The sequence below is a fragment of the Ornithodoros turicata genome, chromosome 2 (genome assembly GCF_037126465.1).
Source record: "Ornithodoros turicata isolate Travis chromosome 2, ASM3712646v1, whole genome shotgun sequence".
In the NCBI taxonomy this organism is placed as follows: Eukaryota; Metazoa; Arthropoda; class Arachnida; order Ixodida; family Argasidae; genus Ornithodoros; species Ornithodoros turicata.
Genome location: NC_088202.1, coordinates 57,326,377 through 57,347,304, shown reverse-complemented (window position 1 = coordinate 57,347,304; position 20,928 = coordinate 57,326,377). Strand labels below are relative to the sequence as shown.

At 45.7% G+C, this 20,928-nt stretch overlaps 1 protein-coding gene across 1 annotated transcript; it reads left to right on the top strand.

Annotated features, from left to right (window-relative positions):
• Window positions 1-2,659: 2,659 nt before the first annotated feature.
• LOC135383536 (uncharacterized) lies at window positions 2,660-15,984 on the top strand (the record flags this gene model as incomplete). Its single annotated transcript, XM_064612952.1, is given in 5 exon segments — window positions 2,660-2,765; window positions 3,151-3,312; window positions 3,784-3,944; window positions 13,586-13,678; window positions 15,855-15,984. Coding segments are annotated over 4 exon segments (475 nt in total), but the record flags the coding sequence as incomplete, so codon positions are not given.
• Between the last annotated feature and the right edge of the window lie 4,944 nt (window positions 15,985-20,928).

The following is a 20,928-nucleotide window of genomic DNA, read 5'->3' as shown; positions in this document are numbered from 1 at the left end:
TGGCAGCACTGGACCATATGGTCGCGTCAGGGCACGAAACGTGGGTCATTCTGACCGAGGGAAAGGTATCATTAGATATATTGACATCTCGCCCGAGCATAATAAGCGGTTTGCACGCCGTGACGCGTCAAAAATTCACTCAACACTTTCCTGAGGTCGCAATATTACGTTCCAATGGGTCCTTAGCACATATTCCTGGAAACACCCGAGCTGACGCAGTAGCGAGACGCGCTGCGTCTGGTGACAGATCGGCCCCGGCGGGTCTGCCGCTTACAGCCTCCACATGCCGTCTACATATCCGCCGTCGGTGTGTCACAAGTGGCCGGCAGTTCCGGGACGAGCCTACTATGTATAACCCATTCCTATAGTCTATCGACCCATTGATGTACTTTCTCGTCGCTTGCTGCTGCAGTGGTAAAGAGGAATCTCTTCTTCGCCGCCTACGAGTACGACTCAATGTTGCCCGTACTCCCTCGCTTCTCTTCAAAATCGGGCAGTTAAGTTCCGCAAACTGCACTGTCTGTGGCGTGGAAGCTCACATAGCACACCAACTCCTGTATTGTCAACAGCACCTTCGCCATCGGAGTACCCTCCGTTGCTGTCTACTAGAGAGTGGCTGTCATGACTTTTCGTTCGCCGCTCTCCTTGGCCCCGTCCTGCACCCCAACCAGTGGGCTGTCACTGTCGCTCTCCTCCGTTTCCACAGAGCCTCCCTAAGAAGCACGCCATTATTGGTCCAATATGGGCGCATATAAGGGAAAGATGTAGGGGAGATAAGAGAGGCGGGCTGCTAATAATGGACCAATATGGGGAGTGCAACCAGGCTCCATATTGGACAAATATGGGCTGCCCATATTGGCCAGCCCATTTTGCGCCAGAAATATTGCCAATATTTCTGTGACAACGCCAACGGGGAGTCCGTGTAATAATAAAGCATTGTCCGGTTTAATATCCACCACTGATATTACTTCTCTCTTCTTTTTGCTTTTTCATTTCTGCAGATCTCATTGAACCACGTTGCATGGAGTTATTAAAACAACACTGCATCGCCCCAGAACGAAGAACAGGCGCGACGCCCGTCTTGCTGAAGGACACATGCAATCGTATTGCCAACTGTAGGATGGGACAAGCGAAAGCTTGCCTACATCACATTTCAAAAATAGTACTGCTCTCGCCCTAAAAACGAAGAGCAGGATCAACTAGTGCTAGGCAGGCAGTCCAACGGAACTGCCAATGCCAAACATCCCTCAGGAGCCTTCACTGGAATCGCAATAGTCTACGAACCGAAAATTTCCAACCCGTTCCGAGAGTACGAAGGAGCGAAACACTTTCGTGACGGTGACGGACATACGCCTCAGCAACTGACACTGCTTGCAGTAACTTCAAGCCACCTAACTTTACATCCCTTTCTATCAAACATTGTGTTTTTTACTTGACTTAGCCGCAATTCCGTTATCATTAGAGGAACCAGCGACATTTTAGCCCGTATGCAACGTCCGATCCGACTGTCGCGCATGCGCATTAGTTGTAGGACGCGTGATTTCGATGAAACGGCCACGCTTACTCTCAGTCGGTTCGACCGATTGGCATTGGCATCGCGAAGCACGCTGGCATCTGCTTCCAGAAAGAGGAAAATTGAGTTGTCGAGTTCCAGTGAATGTTACAATGGGATTGCCACGTACGTTGACTGTTTCGAACAATGTCTATCATCTGCGGGAAGTTGTTGGATGTAACGACGTATTGAATTGGGCATTTCATACGCTTCAACATCCAATCTTGCATTGCTGCTTGGGCACTTGTGCAACGCGAGAACCTACTATTTCCTGCATTTTCAGCAAATGTGGGGTTTACACGGGCAATATGGGGCCCATATTGCCATGATTTTCCCAATAGTGGCTCAAACTGTGCAATATGGGCCCATATTGCCCCGTTTCAGCCAATATGGGAAAAATCTTGGCGAAACGGGTCCCATATTGGACTCGTATCGCCGATGACCAGCCAATATGGGCTCAATATTGTGTGCTGGTTGGGCGACGGCTCATGAACTGCATGCGACTATGTCACGTTGTTATAGCGTTATGTGACTTTGTCATGTCCTTATTTTTTCTCCTTCGTTTCCGTTGTTATAGTGTTTTTTTTTTCTTTCTTTTTCCGTTTTTTCCTTTCTCTATTTTTGGCTGACCTTTCCTTTGATTTTTTGTTTGTTTTTTAAGTAAACATATCCCCCATTGCATCCTTTCCTTTTCTTGTTTTCTTTTTAATGAACATATCCCCCCTTTTATTAAAATGCCTCCACAAATTACAAGGAAGCATGTGAAAAAGAACGCATGAACGCATGCGACATATAATATAATTTCTCCGCGGTTTTCATTTCCTACCTGTCAAGGGTCTCACGTCCTCCGCTCTTAGTTACTTCTGTAACAATGCAATTGTCATGAGAGATAGATAGCTCCTCGAACACAATTTCACATGCAAGCTGCTGCTTTTTTGACCTAACTGAAAGACTTCCGGAACATTGGTGTTTCTCGAATTGTTCAGAAAATCAAAAACAAAACAAAACAGAAGCATGTGAATAGATGTAGTTGTCTCACAGCTAACAGTTTTCTTGAATTGACCTTTTCGGTGCTGTGAAAATGGCGTAAGTACAGCAGGCCAAGCAGCGGTAGTCATCTGAATACGAACATCTGTTCTTTCATGCGCTAAACTGCATGGGAGACTAATCCAGGCAGCGCTGCTGGTTTTCTCATTTGTTAAGGAACAGAAAGGTAAGTACGCACTTGATCAGCCTCGTTAAGAAAAGTTCTGCATTGAGCTCCGTCATACTTGAAGCATGAGTCTGGGCAAACAACTGCACAGACGAGACTCACTTCGTGTGTGTGTATGTGTTTGTTTGTTTGTTTGCGCAGACACAGGCTTCAAGTATGACGGAGTTCGTCGACCGGCTTGCTTGCGTATATGCCATCCTATTCTGCATTGAGCTGTGGTATTATGATACAGTATGTTGCGACGAAATTGTGATAGCCCCCTATACTCGCAAACCCACAAAGGTTACCAAACAAGAAGAAACTGCATATATAAAAAATTGTATGTTCGGGAAAACGTGACTTAGCATTTATTTATTTATTTATTTATTTATTGTTTCTGTTTCAGAACTACTTTTAGTTGCACAGTTGTTTCGATCTTCGAGATTGACGCTTCAGGGTTCGTTTTGTACGGCAACAATGAAGACGTTGTACTGTCCAGGCTCAGCGCTGTTGTCAGCGATCTATGTTTGCTTGTTTTTTACGAGAGGTCTAGGCGACGTACCGGATGGTAAGCAAGCATAATCCTCGTCAAGCACTGAATACGCGAGGTAATATAACTTTAATTATCGGAATATAAACTTACAATTATTAGTAAGAGGAAAGTATGATTCCCGTTATTAATGAATATAAATATACTTGCAAGAACCAAAATACTAAGACAGAGCTGGAACCGTGACAAGAGCACTGTGTGTATTTATGTGTGCAAGGCTATCAATGGCACAGGACAGCGGGAAACTCACAAAACTGACTTTATCATCACCTGGAAGTGCAAAAGCAATCGAGTTTGTTTTCTTGATTTCATGGTTTCTTCACATTACGTGGACATCTTGTTTCTTGGTACGACAGAGAATACGGAGCCGCACAAGCACAGTTTTGCCCAGTTCAGTAGAGGAAGAGACGATGACGTCTCTCTTGGTTCTTGCATCTGCCTTTGATGTGAGTGTACAACCTGTAACCAACGTGACCTCTTAATATGCAGAGTATGTTGTCTATCCTGCCTTATTGGATGGCAGGAGCTTGGATCCTGATAGAGTCCTACGTATTGACAACGACATCGTTCTAAATTTGAAGCCTGCGTCAGTTCTCACGAAGGATTTGTCCCTGAGTGTACTCAAAGATGGCCTTGAGACGGAGCATATAGTAAGCAAAGCACATTTTTTCAGCCGCTTATCTTAAGGGGGTATGCGAGAATACAGGAACGGACGATTGCTAATATCGTTCGACCACAACCAGTATCTCTATGGCTACACCCATAGCTGTTGCACTCTGTGTGTTTCCTTCTCGCTTAATACATGTTTCGCCTAGCCAGTCAAAGAGCAAGAAGGTTGATAACTTGATAAGTAAACTTAAAAAAATATGGAAGAAAGTGTTTGGTATCTTTACGCGCATTCGGTATTTCGCTTTACAGCAGCATGAAATATGTTGTCAAGGGCTTTAGTTCTGCTCTGCACGGCAAGTGTGTTACTTCGGGAAAACTTCCACTGGCCCTATGTAAATGTAGGGTCAGGTGACCACCGCACTTCTATAATAATTCAAAGTACAAAAGTTCGGCTTCCGCTGTTAAGCCACAGAATGTGGTGGTGGTGCGCTATTTCTGAGCGGTTCGCCTTCCGGCGTGGTGGCATGTTGCCACAGAATGCCACAGAACGGATTTGAAAAAGCGCTGCATCCTAACCTCTTTCTAATCGGGTTCCACTTCACTATTCCAGTGTGGTATTTTGCGTGCTACAATTTTGCGATTCGCATGGTAAAGTGACGGCCTCGAACAACTGCAAAGGGAGCACGACGCGTGCTTCCTCATCCCTTTGCTACACCTGTTTTGTGCGTACGGAATTCCAAGCTGCGTCAAATAGCGCCGTCCACTGCGAATCACTTTGCACAGCACGGCTGTGCAATTTCATCCGTCCCGTGGTATGGATATATTGTCCCGTACTAGTGGTGGATCCGTCCCGTAGCTTGCGATACACTTGTGTGTAATCTCCAACACGTGGCGGAACGTATCCCCAACCGGTAGTGTCGTACACGAAACGATTGGACGTGTCACACTACGACGACGCGACACCAATTTCCGTCCAACATTTTCAGCGAAGTTGTTTTTGTTGGCGTCGGCCGCGTATCACACTACAGCGACACCAACAAGCGACAATACGACACGACCGACACGAGCTGATCCGCCGATTGTGTTCTCCACAACGCCGATTCCTATCATACCGCCAGTGTTGTACCCGCTACCAAAACCAAGCAACGAAATACCGCTACTCGCTACTCCACAAAAAGGTAGCCCAATGCTAGCGTCGCTACAAATTTTGAAAAGTAACGCGATACCGCTACCGCTACCAAATAAAAGTAACGTAATTACTTTCCGCTGCTTTTCCGCACCGCAGGCACCTTACTGCAGGCATCTGGTTTCCGAATGTGTCTAAAGACAGTCAATATTTATGTACCTTCACGTAGCATATCGCATTACAACCAATATCTATTATTTTGACACTGATATTTATCTTGAGAGGATGCACATTTAAGGCATAATTTAACGCACATAGCGCATCTGTGCATTTAATAATTTTCCAGTCAGAATATTTCGAAGACAATACTCTTTTTCTGCAGTTACAATATTTTGTTCGAGATATCCGCGAATCCTAGCCTCAAACTTTTTGCCGTCTGCATACTCTCGACGGATTGATCAGTTTTCCCTGTGGTCTATGATGGTGCAACTGCCATCGTAAGCGACCACTCATCGAGTCATCAACATGAGCTATCATGTGGCATAATGTTTGCTAACGCTTTTGTCAGGGCCTATGCCTCCATGAAGAATAGATACCCGTAGCTGTCGGCATACTATACCAAAGCTTAGGTCTCACAGGAAATAGGGGTTACTGTTGTTGCCTACCCCTTGCTTCTATTCTTCCAGCCACGCGACGGCTTCACTTACAAAGCGTTTGACTATGCGAAACGAAAAGCTACGTTTAATATGCTTATTCTTGGAGAGAGTTCCTCAGGAAGAATCATCCCGTGTGAGATTACCTCCGCAATGAAACATTTACAGGATTTATGTAAACGCGCGTTCGCACTGCCGGGCGGGAGTCCGGAACCGCGCCCACAACGGCAGAAACGTCACTTGGAGGACGCCGGAGGCCCGTTCTCTGGCGCCGTCCAAGCAGTCGCTCGTTGCGCCACTGACGACGGCAGACGGCAGCGACCAACCAACCGAAGCGGAGGACAAAGCGATGGCCCATGGCGCGTGAAAACAAACGATTGCCTCGTAGCGCGCATGGAAGTCTCGCTTCCCTCGCCCTCGTCGGTTTATCTCGACAGTACGGCGAACCTCGGTGTAGACAATCTCGCCGTTCCCCGTTCGCCGCTTCCCTCTCTGAGAGCGCACACCCGGCAGTGGTAACATAGCTTAAAGGTCAGCTATGCCGATATCCCAAATAGTCGAAACGGTTGTGATATTCTGAAAGCCCACATCCAGCTCTCCCCAAAATACACGTTCATTCTCTCAGTTCGGTACAGTACCATGTCAAAAAAATAGGTAACTCATTCCGAAACACACATGGGCGCAGCCATTTTTATGACGTAGATGCACCCGAACGGGCATTGTGACGTTTACGCGCCTTCGTACTTGTCAGTGGATTTCAGCTACGGCTTCTCGCGGCTTCACGTATCTGTGCTTGAAGATGGCGGACAGCCGGGATAACTACCGATCCACCGTTCCGCGATAAGTAAACAGTGCAGCAGCTGCGAACTCATTCGCTGTGTGCGATGTTGTGACTGGAATTCGTCGTTTGTGTTTCGTGAGCACGTACAATTTGTATCAAGTCGCGTCTGCGTTAGCCCCTTTACAGCACTTGCCCATTGTAGAGGCTGACGTTTCGACAGCCGTGTCAGCAAGAAAATGCCGACAGCGTTTTATTACTGCAGGAAAATTGTGCTATATATTTGAGAAACCGCATACTGCTATGGGACAAGTTTTACGTACGATTTATCAATGTGCAAAAGCGTCGACGATGGTATGTGACGACGAAAGACGTAAAACGAAATACAAATCACATTTTAAACTTTTTGTGGGATTCTGTGCATTTTCCAGAAGCTTTCTTTGAATCACACACTCCCATGTCACGCTGCGTTGTGTGGTACGCTACAAACTACTGCATTTTATGTCTAACATCTGGATATTGTTTGTAATGAACACCGTCGCACAAAAACATGCACACGAAAGCTCCAGTAGCCATGTGGTTGCACACTATGCAGACGCAAAAGAAGTACCAGAGCACATATTGCCACTTAGAAATGTGGCGTCTGAAGAGTTAGGGCATAGCATAGATCCTAGAAATCAGGTGCACCTTATCCTTCTGTAGAGTGCTCTTTCAATTCACAACTCAGCCCATGGGGTGTAAAAGTGTTAAAGGCAATTATGTGACTTGTCGTCCTGGGTGACATCACTGGCCAGCCTCGGGATTAATTCCGTGCTCAGGAATTATTGTACAAATCACTTTGTATGTAGGACGTGATAAGCAATATGTAAGTTGCAACCTTGTCTGCAGCATTCTCGATTGCCTCTTACCTTTACAGTTCGAGACACGTTACCAAACCATTTGCAAAGGGCACCCTTACAGGGGCCGTGTAACTTGAGTTTTTAGTTTATAAAATTTATAAAAATATAAGTATACAATATGTAATATGAAATTTACATAAAATCAAAAATAACATTTATAAAAAGAATTTATAAAAAATAAATAAAAAGGCTTCATGGAAGCAATCCGTTAGCATACCCATTGCACATGAAGCACAATTATATATGCTTGGACATCATCTAATTAATCTTCTGAACCATATGTGTGGCTGCATACGAAATTTTTTTATACGCATCCTCTACCTTCCTATTCCTACATGTGCACACGAATAACAGTGCATATATGTGAAGTGGCAAAAAGCAACGCTAGACTCCACCATCATTGTGCCCCTTTAACTTTTCCACATTTATGTCTGGTGAACAGGGAATATCTCACTAGAAAAGAAGACATTTGTGCATTGTTTGGCAAGCAAATAAATATATTTATTTACATTTTCCATAAATCAACAATGTTGTGACCTGGTGCAAATATTAATGTCAACAAGTAAAGTACTTACAAAAAAAAAAATCTGAATAATCGGTTGCCGTTGTGATATGTACTACTATGCACAGTTCATGAATGGAACATGTTACCTCATTGCATTGCCTCCATGTGAGCACTAGAACAGGCAGCTTTTTAGGTCGCTCTTTCCGTGTTTTTCTATTGTCTTTTTTTGTTTTGTGTTTTTGCAATAGCAAGCATGGCCATAGTGAATCACAAGCAACCAAGAACAGGATGAGACATCTACAATGCGACTGCTAGCTCTAAACTGATATATTTATTAGCAGACTCTGGAATATACACACATATGCTGCTAAGAAAATGACAATTTAACCAATAGAATAACAGACAAGAAAAAGGGTTATATATCTTCCCCTCTCCTCATTCTATTTCACAGGCAGCTCTAGTATCATTCTGAGTGTGTCCGTGCGTTCCCTTTGAGATAACGTATCTCTGACAGAAGCAAATCCAACAGCGGACTGCTTACGGATGCAACTATCTAGGATTTCTCTAACCACTTGTTATGTAACCGCTGCCTTGAGCTGTGTGTTCTGGAAATTTAGGCAGCATCCAGAGTCCCTGCAATGTGTTGCCATGTTTCTCGAGGGCCTGTGTTTCACTATGGCTCTCAGATACAAACTACCCCATTTCAACACAGTAGAAAACAGATTTGTAAATAGCATCTGTTGATTGCACTGTACATACCCCCCACATAAAGGATCATAGTGGATACTACATCTTGTGCGATAATGTCAGGAACACAAAAAAGCTAGATTTGAAACCACTCTTACGTCGTAGTAGTAGTATTTGTGTGAAGCTGCGCAATTCCTGTCCTGCAAATAATTTAAACCATATGTTTCATCTGCCAGCGTGATGATCCCCTGAAAAGCAATTCACACTTGGCGGGAAATACCGGTTCTGAAACCTATCCCTGACATGTGTAGCCATCAGGGAGGAAACCCAAGGGCTGCGGTGGAAAAGACAAACACACACGGGCTATGTTCTCTCTGTGTATCAACTGCTCTGGCTACTAAGAAGAACATGTTCCAAATTAATATAACATGGCTTGACATGATACGCCAGCGAAAGCTAACCAATAAAATTAGTAGTTAAATGTACAATACGTAAACACTTGCCATAACATGACAATTTCCTTCCTGCATTCATGCGCTACCATTCAACCCACACAAACAGTGTACTGAATTTTTTTATAGCATTACAGGTTGTTTGACAGAACTTGAACAAGATTATATAGCACACGATAAAAGTAGAGTGAACATAATGTGCAGAAAAAAATGGCTGCAAGCAAGCGAGCTGGTGAAGATGATGCATATGTAAAACCCCGAGACTAGGGAACACAAAGGGACATGTTTGTGTCTGTCCCTTCGTGTTCCCTAGTCTTGGGGTTTTGCATCATGGATAATGTGCAGGTTTCTATTCACGCTTAATGGCCGTAGCAGTAATGCATGAAGACCACTGCTAAGTTGTGTTGAGAAACACCACTTTATGTTTGCCATGTCTAAATGAAACGTACCTGACCGTTCTGAGCCTGGAACACACAAAGAGAAAAACGCAACACACGCCACAACATTAACAGATAGCAAATGAGCTGTAGCGAGCTCCACCTTGGGACAAAGTCAACAAGTAATTCACCAAAAGTCAATGAGCGCCTGAAATGTAACATCTCCAGTGGCGTAGCCAGACCTCAAAGGTAGGGGGGGGCTCGATATGAAAACTCGCCCCCCCCCCCCGCTGATCCTGTGTGGACAACACACACATACTTGTGCACACTGCACACTGAGGATTAAAAAAGGGAACGAAAATAGTTGATTTAGACGTACACAGTACGATTACATGTATAGGCTGTCATGACCAATGAAGTGGTGTCACGAGATTGGAAATATTTTGAAAAGCTCATACTTTGAAAACCATTCAAGAGTGCTTCTTAGATAGACGCCATGAACTGCAAGAACTTTCGCGATAGTCACACTGGTCCCCCCCCCCCCCCCCGATATATTATGTTCTCGGATTTGCACGATTTGTGTGGGTCGGTCCGTGGCAGGTAGGGGGGGCTCGAGCCCCCCCTAGCCCCCCCGTAGCTACGCCACTCATCTCTGACTGGTAGCAGGACGGTCCACGTTCAATTCCTGGTGATAGCACTGACTGGCTTTTTCATGAATTATTTGTTGGAAGTTTCGATGTGCTTGAGAACCATTCGTCAACCATTGTATCCTCATGAGGTGATGAGGGTTTGTCATCCCAAAGAGACTCCCTTTCTGGCATGTGTCCTTATGGATGCTCATCACTGCAGAAAAAAAGAAAGAAAGAAAGGAAAAGCATTTAATGACAAGAAATGGATAGTCGCATTTACTGTATAATGATTGTGCACAACAGAAAGAATACTTTTGCACAGAAGGCTGTACTTCTTGATGTCTGACATCAAGTTACAAAATTCCAGAATATATGACATGTTGCAAGGTAGAGAATAAGTAGAGTTATTGAGTTGTCGAGTTGTGTTGAGAAGGAAGTTGTACCCCCTTTTTATTTTATTATATATGATTATATAATTATCTTTATGTCTGTACCACCCCTCGCTCTCTACATTACAACATGTTTTATATATTCTGGGATTTTGTAACTTCATGTTAGACATTAACAAGAGCAGCCTTGCGCACGAAAGTCTCGTCTCATTAAAATTTAGATGCTCTCAACAGTCTTCTTTCTGTTGTGAATCTCTATCGCAGCATACCTGCACATTGCTGTTCTGCATACTGTGACTTTGCAGTAAGAGTGTGGACTTTGGGTAAAAAGACTACACAGCGCCGCTCAGGTATTTTTGCCTATCGAACAGTATGTATGTATGCAGTATGCACACAGTACTTGTGCACCGGACCCACTAAAAATGTAGTGAATGTGGCATTGCCCACGGTAATGCACCAAGTTGAACACAATTATTGTAGAATCCAGGTATTTTAGCTTACATGTCAAGCCAGTACCACATCCAGTGTGAAGTTGTGACAAATAAATAGTTTCCATTTTTCTTAGCTCTCAGAACACAGACAGTGAATTAATAAGAGTAGACAATGTTAACGTGAATTCTGGGCCATTCTTCAATTAAAGATTCACAGATAGTAAAGGCACCTTCCTCAATGGACGTTGATGACACTGAAAATTCTAAAACGTTATCAGAGGCAACATCAGCTTCGGTGTGTCAAAGGATTGTATGTCCAACAGTAATCCAGCTAACAGTAACAAAAATGTGCAAAAGACAAATTAACTGAACTAATGTAACGTACCTTCTATATCAGACAGTGAAGCTTGCAACGCCCCATCCACAGGAACCAGTGTCCAGAAACAAAAGTGCTTGAACTGGGAGATAGCAGCTAATCGGAATGGCGACCTTTGTTTTCCACCCTGAAAGCACAGGTTGTAACTCTGAGGGCAGATTTAAAAGTGGTGTCAAGATGTCTGAATGCGAGTGCACATGAAAAGTTGAACATAGATGAATACTGAAATTATAACATCACATTGTCATACCTGTTGGTGGAGGTGGACTGCAACTAACTTGTCAGCAATTTCTTCATGACCAGATGCAAGCCAGATCATGCTTCATTTCCGCCTTCAGCGTGCACCTGTGATAATTCAGAAGTTAGATTATCAATAGTACTATTGTGTTGTTAATCGTGGTTATATCAGAGTAAGCGCAGTAGGACAGCTGCACAATCGATTCATGAAGCTTGCTATTTTTATATCTGAACCTCGACTTACCTTTTTGCTCCCGTTTTTTGCCTTGATCGTCCGTGGCACGTTCAAAATTTGTGTGTCGGAGATCTCAGATTTTCATCAGACGATTTCGTGTCGAGATTCCAAATTGCCTTTGGAGTCGCGCGTAACCTATGATAACATTCGTGGACGAAATCCTTGCAGTGGAAATTAGCAGGCACCACTGTCAGCCAAGAGCTTCGCAGTGCTTGGTCTTTTGGCAGCTGATAATAGGTAACACTTGAATGCTCAGGTGCATTGTTCTAACAGCGTAGCACTGTCGCATCTTCGACAACTTCGCCGTGGCATATTCACGAATCATATCGCTCCAGCCCATAAAAGGCAAGGTCAGAACAAGGAAGTGCACTTTCCAAACGACGCTGTGCCAAAAAAAACATTCACATGCTTTGTTTCCGGCTTAGCAACAACATAACAGCTGTCCGCTTATGTACGATGCACAGAGGAGGAAACGAAAGAAGCCAAGCAGCCAAGCCAAGAGTCCATGCCAAGCCAAAGACAGATAAACCGAGAGCAGTGACGTCGGTGCGCCCGTGCGCAGGGTTTGCCGACGGTCTGACGGCCGGTCGTGGGAACTAAAAAAACTGTTTTCTAAAAAACTACGAACTGTTGGAGCAAGATATTTCGCACACATATTCAGTGTTCGGTAATGAACACACAGCGCGAGTATCGCTCAGTTCTGCGACACTTCAAAATCGGCATATCTTACCTTTAACTTTTCCTTAAACATGTCAAACGCTGTGCACAATCAACCGCTCGTAAGTTGATCGCCTGTATACCGGCATCAAGTAAGTGTGTGCAAAGAGCATTAGTAAGCATATTGGTATACAGTGACGCCCGAGCAATATTATTGTTTGTTGATTTTATGTGGCTCACATACCAAGAGGGTAACATATTTAATGTGAGAAAATAGCTAGATCGTGTTCGGCAACCTATGTAAGCTAAGGTAATTCTATCTTGCCAGAAATGCTGCACCTGCAATCTTAAAAATGAACTTCACCGCGTAGCACGCTCCTAGCCAACCACCATGCCGAATGATATCGTTATCTGCCCTGATTTGTTGAAAGCGGGAGGCGTACGGGTTTCTTGTGACGTCACAAAAAACAAAGATGTACGCTTCCTGTTTTCAACAAATAAGTTTTCCCGCAAATAGGGGTTCCCCCAAATAGGCCTCCCGTTTTCAACACTAGGCCGACATATTCAGTTGTTTGTGTCAGCTATCGTTGTCGTCCTAGTGTGACTTTGAAATTGGCCAGCTTCGTGTGGGCCGACGGTTGTAGTCGTCGTCGGTGTCGCGTTGAGATCCGCAGGCGGCGAATAAAAGTCGGCCTAGTGTGGCATGGCCTTGAAACAATACTGACTCCGAATGGAGGTCAGCAGACAGCTGAGAGTGCGGTCACGACCACCCTTTTGCGCTTCCTTCATGCCTCCGTGCTCTCCACCACTCCTGAGTCCACTTTTTAGGTATATGGGTGTGTCCATCCTATTTCTTTTTTTTTTTTTGTAGGGAATAGCAAGTCGGCCTGTCTCGGACTATCCTTTCCTCTCTTTCTTTTTCAATCAACATGTGTCGCCCCCACCCCCACCCCCATCCCCTCCACCACCACGATTTCGCGGAAGCACACTCAACATTGCATACTTCTTCTTTGATGAATTATGACATTGGTGAAGGACAATTCGTTCATTTGCTTGTTTTACGTTTGGAAATGCCTGATGTTTTATAGTGCATTGATTACGGAGATCGAGTAACACGATAGGTAGCGAAGTACTCTTGATGACGTTATGTTATTATTTATCAATGCTGTGTTAATAGCGTTCTATGGTAACATTATGATATGTAACGTTAAAACATTACAATGCGGTGTATTTTACGTCCTTGCGTCACAGATTGATGCAAGGATCATACAGAGCAATCTGTACAAGGACTCGACGCAAGGGGCTTCCATCGTTATGCGAGAAGACAGTAATGGCCTCGAAGTGGTGAGTTCCCAATATGAGATTCCTCATTTTCCAGTGTTCAGCTTCATCCCGCGACACCCTCTTGTCATCTTTCTGCTACCTTCTTCTTGCTACTTTCGCTCGTTGCTTTTCTCTGCTGCGGCTGTCGATGGATGTTTTCTCCGCCTCGAAGCCCTGTATTAAAGGGAGTCTGGCCATTGGGAGGAGCCCCAAAAAGAGGCTCCACCTGTCAATCACATTTGCGCACCCCTCATTGGTTTGCTTTTCACCACGGAGGCCGCCATGACGCCTGACTGCCACCCAAAATGGCGACGAAAATAAACACGGAGAAGCGAGAATTTCGTGACAAAAGTTTTTCACACACCACATTGATTTTACACTGCAGACGTACATCCTCTTATCAGTTTCTTCAAAATAGGTTTCGACTTGTGCTCCACTGTCAATATCTATCCGAAATTAATACGTTTTGTCGTCTTTGTTAGGCCTCCACGGCAATCGCAATAAAATAATAAGGAAAATGGCACTGCGCTGCACAATTTGAAAAGAAACAATTGAATCTTATGGATATAAACATTTTCTTTTTTATCCTAACTACACATGTTCTTAATTTATAAAATTGTACCGATGGCAGGATGTGTACAAGCAAGTGGTTCTGCCGTCACTGGAACAACAACGGCTAGAAGACCACAATTCCCGACGTGCATTGCGTCGTCTAGGTGGCACAGAAAGCCACTAGTTTTGCAAATTGAAAGGAGTTTCCGTTTCAATTCTATACCATTCACTTGCCACCCAAAATGGCGCCGCCTATTTAGGATGTGAGGGGGGATAGATGGTAAGGATAGGATGATCAATAGCGCCCCGTATTTTAAGACGCCATTGGTCAGACAGCTCAAAAAGTGGGTGGAGCTTCAGGTATAAGCATGACCCATTACTGGCCAGGTTTCCTTTTAATACACGGCTCCGGTGCGCCTCATCCCCTGGAACAGGCCCGTCGTCAGAAGTTTTTCTGTTTCTCCCATGGTCGTATTTGCTTATCGAAGGGGCCAGCTCGCGAGTACAAGATATTGCGCATTGCGTGGTCACGTTCAAGCATGATATGAAGCAGTATTAGAAGCATTGCTGTTGTCGCAGGACGCGCATCCAAACGAATACAAAATTCGGTCCTGGTAACCATCATGCACTGTATAATTTCTACTTGCACTGATCGGGTAACGACTTTGCTTGAAGGAACATCTTCCATTGAAAGCTCGCGTCATGCGCTGTGATATGAACATTATAGTGGGTTCCTGTGTATTCCGTCCAAATTTGAAGGCTGACGTTTGACGTTCCAGTGAACGTGTTTCTCGGTGCGGGGCTAGTTATCAGGCACCGTGTCAATTAAATTTTGCGCTCTATTTAAATGAAACAACATACCTCGGCACGACAGAGCGCTCTGGAGGCTCGCCTTCGTGAGGTGACCAAGTGGCAGACGCCGTAGATACACGACTGAGCATCAACACTTGGAGCAACAGCAATGAGAATGAACATGCACTGTCACACTCCTGAATTACACGCGTCATTTTCCGGTCACAAGAACGTATTCTACGTACAAGAATTTCGTTTGCGCTAAGTGGAAACTGAAAATGTGAAAAAAGAACGAAATACATCGAGTACTCTGTGGCGTATTCTTTATGTACCGCCGTATTCTCGCTTCGCCATCAGGGGCTCTTGAGCGTAGTGTAAAAATTGCTTCCAGCACCGTGTGACGGAGATTTCCGGCGCACGTCAAAAGAACCCCAGGTAGTCAAAATTATCCTACGGCACGTGCAACATGGCGCCATCCTATAGGCTGACAAACCTTACGTGGATCATCACGGCACCATTTGGCAGCTTATACTCAATGCACTGCCAAAGCTACTGACTGGTTCCCTTGATAGCGAGCGAAGCTCTCGGGGCCCCAGAGGGTGCGAACATACGGTCGGAACATGTATGCACAATACAAATACATTCACCATGTTCTTATGTACCACCATATTGAACTCAGTTTTGTGATGACACACCCGTAAGTAATTGCATCTTAATTCCTTATCTCGTACGTTTCATGTTACTGAGTTTCAAAGATTGATAGCTCCCTGATCGCAGCGTCCACAGACGTCCTCCACGGAAAAAAGTGGGAGGAACGAATTTTGCCAGTCGGTAACCTGTCCTTATTTGACAGAAAGGTATTGTCAACCGACACTACGCTATTAGACCTTCGCAAGTGCAAGGTCGTTCATCACATGGTCCGAGAGAACATATTCTGTTTAAGCTTGCGGAGCCAGGTAAAGAAGGAACAAGGGAAATGGGAGGTAAGAGTCGTCGCATCATGCCTTACTTCCTTCTGTTTCTTTGTGAAATGGGACAACACATCCGTTTAGCTTTTAGCATTTGAAGCGGCGCCCACAGGCGCCGCTTCAAATGCTTCGGCGGTTGCAGCTATAATCAAGATACAGTATGAGCTGAGGGCGATCTTTACTATGGGGACGGAACCAGGGTTCTTCTGAGGAGGGTATCCAGCCTCGGAAAGCGTGCTGCGCGCACTACCTAGCCTCACTTATGTACTATGTGAGGAGAGAATGGGGGGGTGGGGTCTCGGGCCATCCGGAACCTACCTCACGATCCACGCCTGTACTTTAACACTGAGCAACGTTATTCATACAGTAGTAATTGAAAAATTAGCAGCGCTCTACCGACCAAGCACCTCGTACGCCGGATACCGTTGCCAACGGCCGGCCGCAATTACACTCCGATGGTTTCAGCCCTCGACACAGCAGAGGTCGATGTCAGACTGGCTACGCCGAGTGCTCGAGCACCAGCCGTGCTGTTCGGGTGTTTCCTCGGATGTTCTTCAGATGCTCCAAGGCAAATGTCGTCAGACCTCCCTATGAAGTCGGCCCAGAACGCACGATTTATGTAGGAGTGAATTGCCACTCTATAAGCAGGGAGATCGTTCAGCAATCAAACCCCACCAACACACCAGTATATCGTGCGTACATGAAAAACAAACACATGCAGCCGACATGTTGAGTGCCGTCGCCATGCGGCACGCGTACTTCTCATCGACATGTCGTTGCGACGCGTTGCTTGCTGAATACTTATACTGATCTCGATGTGTCTGAGGAACTGCGGTGAACATCCCCAAGAACCTGAGTAATCGCGTCGCCTGCTGGATTCCTTGATTCTTTAGGACCAGAGGAACAACTGCCTTCCAGAAATGACAACACTTCACGTAGGTCCCCAGGTATCGTCAGAGTCGAGGGAACGTTGTCGTGATAGGAGGGTAAGCGCACCGCCCAAAGCACCACACAACATTGGTCCCATATTGGCTGAGCATTGGTGATACGTGTCAATATGGAATCCTTTTTTCTGAGATTTTGCCCATATTGACTGAAACTTGGCAATATGGGCAATGGCAATATTCTCTGGGACCACCTGGATGCTTGAGCAAGACGGAGACTGCTCCTGTTCTTGGTTTTACGGCGAGGACAGTATTATTTTTGTAACGTGATGCAACGTCGATCAGTTATAACATCCGCACGAAGCAAAAAAAGACCAATGAAGCAACATCAGTTTCACCGGGTAATGCATGATTGTTACACGGACTCATCGTCGACATTATCACGGAAGAGTTGGCACAATATGGGCAATGTGGGCTTGCCAATAGGCTGCCCATATTGGTCCAATGTGGAGCCTGGCTACATTTGCCATAGGGAACACATTGGCAGCACATACTGGACCAATATTGGCGTGCTGCTTGGGCCAACACTGTCCGTGGAGTAGCAATAACGCAGGCCCGACATACAGGTGGAGATACTTGTATAGATGCTAATTCCATCATCAGCTCCGATTCGAATACCATAATACTCAGACGATTTCTCTTCAGAAAGTTTCTCACCACTCTCGATGTGATATACAGTCACATTCCAAGAAATCCATATTGTGCCTCATGTTGCGGACACCTGTCACGTGCCTCTTCTCCCTATCAAAATTGCTTGGTCCCAGGCCGAATCCAGCCCACCAACACTCTGCGCTCAAAGCTCTTTTGACCTTTCTGGACACAGTCGGACTTCGATCCTTATTGTGAAGGGTCTGAATATTTCATTCCCCACATCGCTATCAGCAATGGGGTAGAGTCTCGCGTCTCGCGATGAAACTCCCCATTCATCATCTCAAAATAAAGTAGTTGTTGTTGCGAACACTCCACCTTCAGCAAAACACAATACAGACATATGTACTGATATAGCCACTGCAAGGGTTAATGTAAATCCGTGAATTATCGTCAGTCGTCGCAACTCGATGGACAAGAGTAGCGTCTACGTGCTCCAACAGAACTGTAATGTATCCAACCCGCATTTCGGATGGAGGGGAGGCGTCTTCCTTTACATGTATGCACATCAGGCCCATCACTAAGGCGGTAGAACTTGGTGTCATATTTGGAAGTTAGAGTTACGCTTCCGTCACGTTCGTGACAAACGTGCATACAGCCTGATTCAGTCCACTGAGCAAAATAGTCTAGGGGAAAATAACACTAAGAACATGCATTATTAAATGCAATATCGTTTCTTTACACACGTTTAGGGACTCGGTGTAGTCGTGTCGCGTCACGGTACGACGAAGAGGAGACGAAGAGGACCCTCCTCACTCTCGTGATGCGCACTCTCCCCCTCGTCTGTTCTTTCATCGCGCCGCCGGTTAAGTAGGAAGATTTAGCACATTTGTCCTTACGCCTTCAAGGCCTCTACAATAACGGTTCCGAAAACATGATAAGCAAAGCACCTGGTTCCTTTGAAGCGGCTCACATCACATTGCTGTTCTACGAGTTGACAGCTTCCTATATCGTATAGTTTTCGTAGAGCGCTTCCGATGTGCTAAAACTCCCTAATGCTTGCTTCATTTTGAATCCGCGTTAGTGCGACGAAGTAGCTGTTGCTGTGATCGGCGTACAGACGTAAATAGATGGAGAGAGGAGAGCAGGAAGGAATGGGGACAGGGGTAGTATGCGTCCTGAACCGGCTTCAGGGGGAACGGTGCCGACATTCGTCTAGAAAGTCTGGCGGGAAACCGAAGGAGAACTTTAAACAATAGCATAAGCTGGGCAGGTTGGCACATAACTGAGGCAAAATCAGCGAAAACGACGGAATGACAGAACAAACAAACACAACAGGAGCACTTTAAATCTTTAATAATTAAAAAAAACACAAAGAAGACGAGCAAGATTGCTCGAAAATGGCGTTATAGCCAAATGTGATGTATACAGTTGATTACCCTTACAGCTTAGACAGTGCCCACAGACGGTGGTAGTATCCGAACCTACCACCACTAAGTCCTCTGCACGACCTTGGCTATCACAAACGAGCGGACACTTTTACTCACACGGCCAAGCCGCTTGTCGCTCAGTGTCCGCACAGCGCATCTCACATGATATCGTCGATGTTGTCTGGTAACACGGACGCCCTTGGAGTTGCAGCGTTACAGGTGGCTGCGGAGCATTCGCGCAAGTACGGCACGTTCGCAGATGTGCCGCCATTGCTGCAGGACGTGCAGATGCGATGGCGGAAAATGAGGAACATATGCAGCGTGCGGCCGATAATGCTTGGAAGCTAAGGGCGACAAAGCGTGGCGCCATCAGATGTTCACAAGAGGGCACTGTAAAGTGACTAATCAGCGAACGCAGAGTATAGTGGACGCATTGGCAGGTGAAACCCGTGTTTCCGCGCGAGGCCCACGTGAACCTATGATCGGGTTTGCCGTTGCAACGCATGCAAAACACGTGCGGTCACAGCGCTTGGAGCGCCCTTCACCTGCTGCACCCTGCTGCAATTCTATCGCATTTCGTACGTGTTTTGCAGTGCGCCAAAGAGTACCGTGACTATTTGTATCTGGACTTTATTCAAGTTAAAAAAGGATATTGCGGACGTGTTGGCCATAATGTGACATGCATGCTTAAACGGACTATCCCATCCGGAAATGTGTACGAGACCGCTACGGTAATGTTCTGCACCGCTTCACGCTCTACTTGGCCAGGTTTCTCTTCCAAAAACAGCTTACATATTAAGTGAACGAGTTTTAGAGATTCGCCCTCTCTCTGCAGCTACGGAAGCCCCAGCGACAGTAATATCATGACGACGTAAGCAAGGCACACGAATAGTAGCGACGGCGATTCTCTCTGAACTCGTCTGCTTCGCGTTCTATATACCTAGTAAGTGAAGAAATATTCGGTAAACACGCAGACTTCCACTTACCAGTGTGAGTTCTGATGCGACCATGCCGCGCTGAACACGGTGTTACGCTCCTGACTGTACGAACACACCCCGACGCTAACCAGACACTTAACATTCCGCAAGCCGAACAGACTCTCCGCTACTTGCATACACCATCCCTAATGCCAGCCGATCGGTAGATCATTCGCCAAAGGCTACTCGGCCAGTCCCTGATTGGACTTGTACGCGAAGGGCGTGCACTGATTGGCCCTGTCCGAGTGACGTTTCTCCCGATTTCCAGAGAGGAAATTTCTGCATACTTTCAACATCCATCACCTGATCTTGCCACGCATTACATCACATTGCACAGGAACTACTACACTGCTTCGCGTCGGATGTCGGCGTTATTGTCGGTGCTGAACGAGGAGTAAAACGACACTATAGTTCCGGAATCGACCGCAATGGAAGCCACAGTTCCAAGGACGCAATGAAGCAAATGCCAAACTCCATCGCGTCGTTTAAACATGCCTCAGGACTTCGACTTCTTTCAATGCGCACGAAGCTGCTGTCATGTCCACTTGCATCCTACAGTCTGCATTTCTTCCTGGGCTCTCTGTGCACTGGATGTAGTCAAGGTGACTTACTAAAGGTTCCTCTGCCTCATAAACTCAAAGCTCTTTGGCTCGCTGTTCTTCGCCTGCATTGTGACGCGGTTCAACCGTCTGCTACGACACGCTACGTTACCTTTCTCGTGTTCCTGGGGCCCGACGTTCAATAGAGCATACTGTTCGTTATCGTTAATCGTGAGGTTTAGCATATCATACGCTATGGTTTTTGCGTATGAAAGGGAGAGCGTTTGTGGTTCTGCGAATGCGCAAGACATAAACAGAGCGCAGAACCACCACGCTGTTCCTTACGTACGCAAAGATGACAGCGTACTATATACTAAAACTCACTATTACAGAGTATTAGTAGACCGCTACCGCGTCTACCGCACCCTATCACCAGATAAGATTCTGAGACACGCTGTGTGTCGGTGGATCCAGTAGGCAC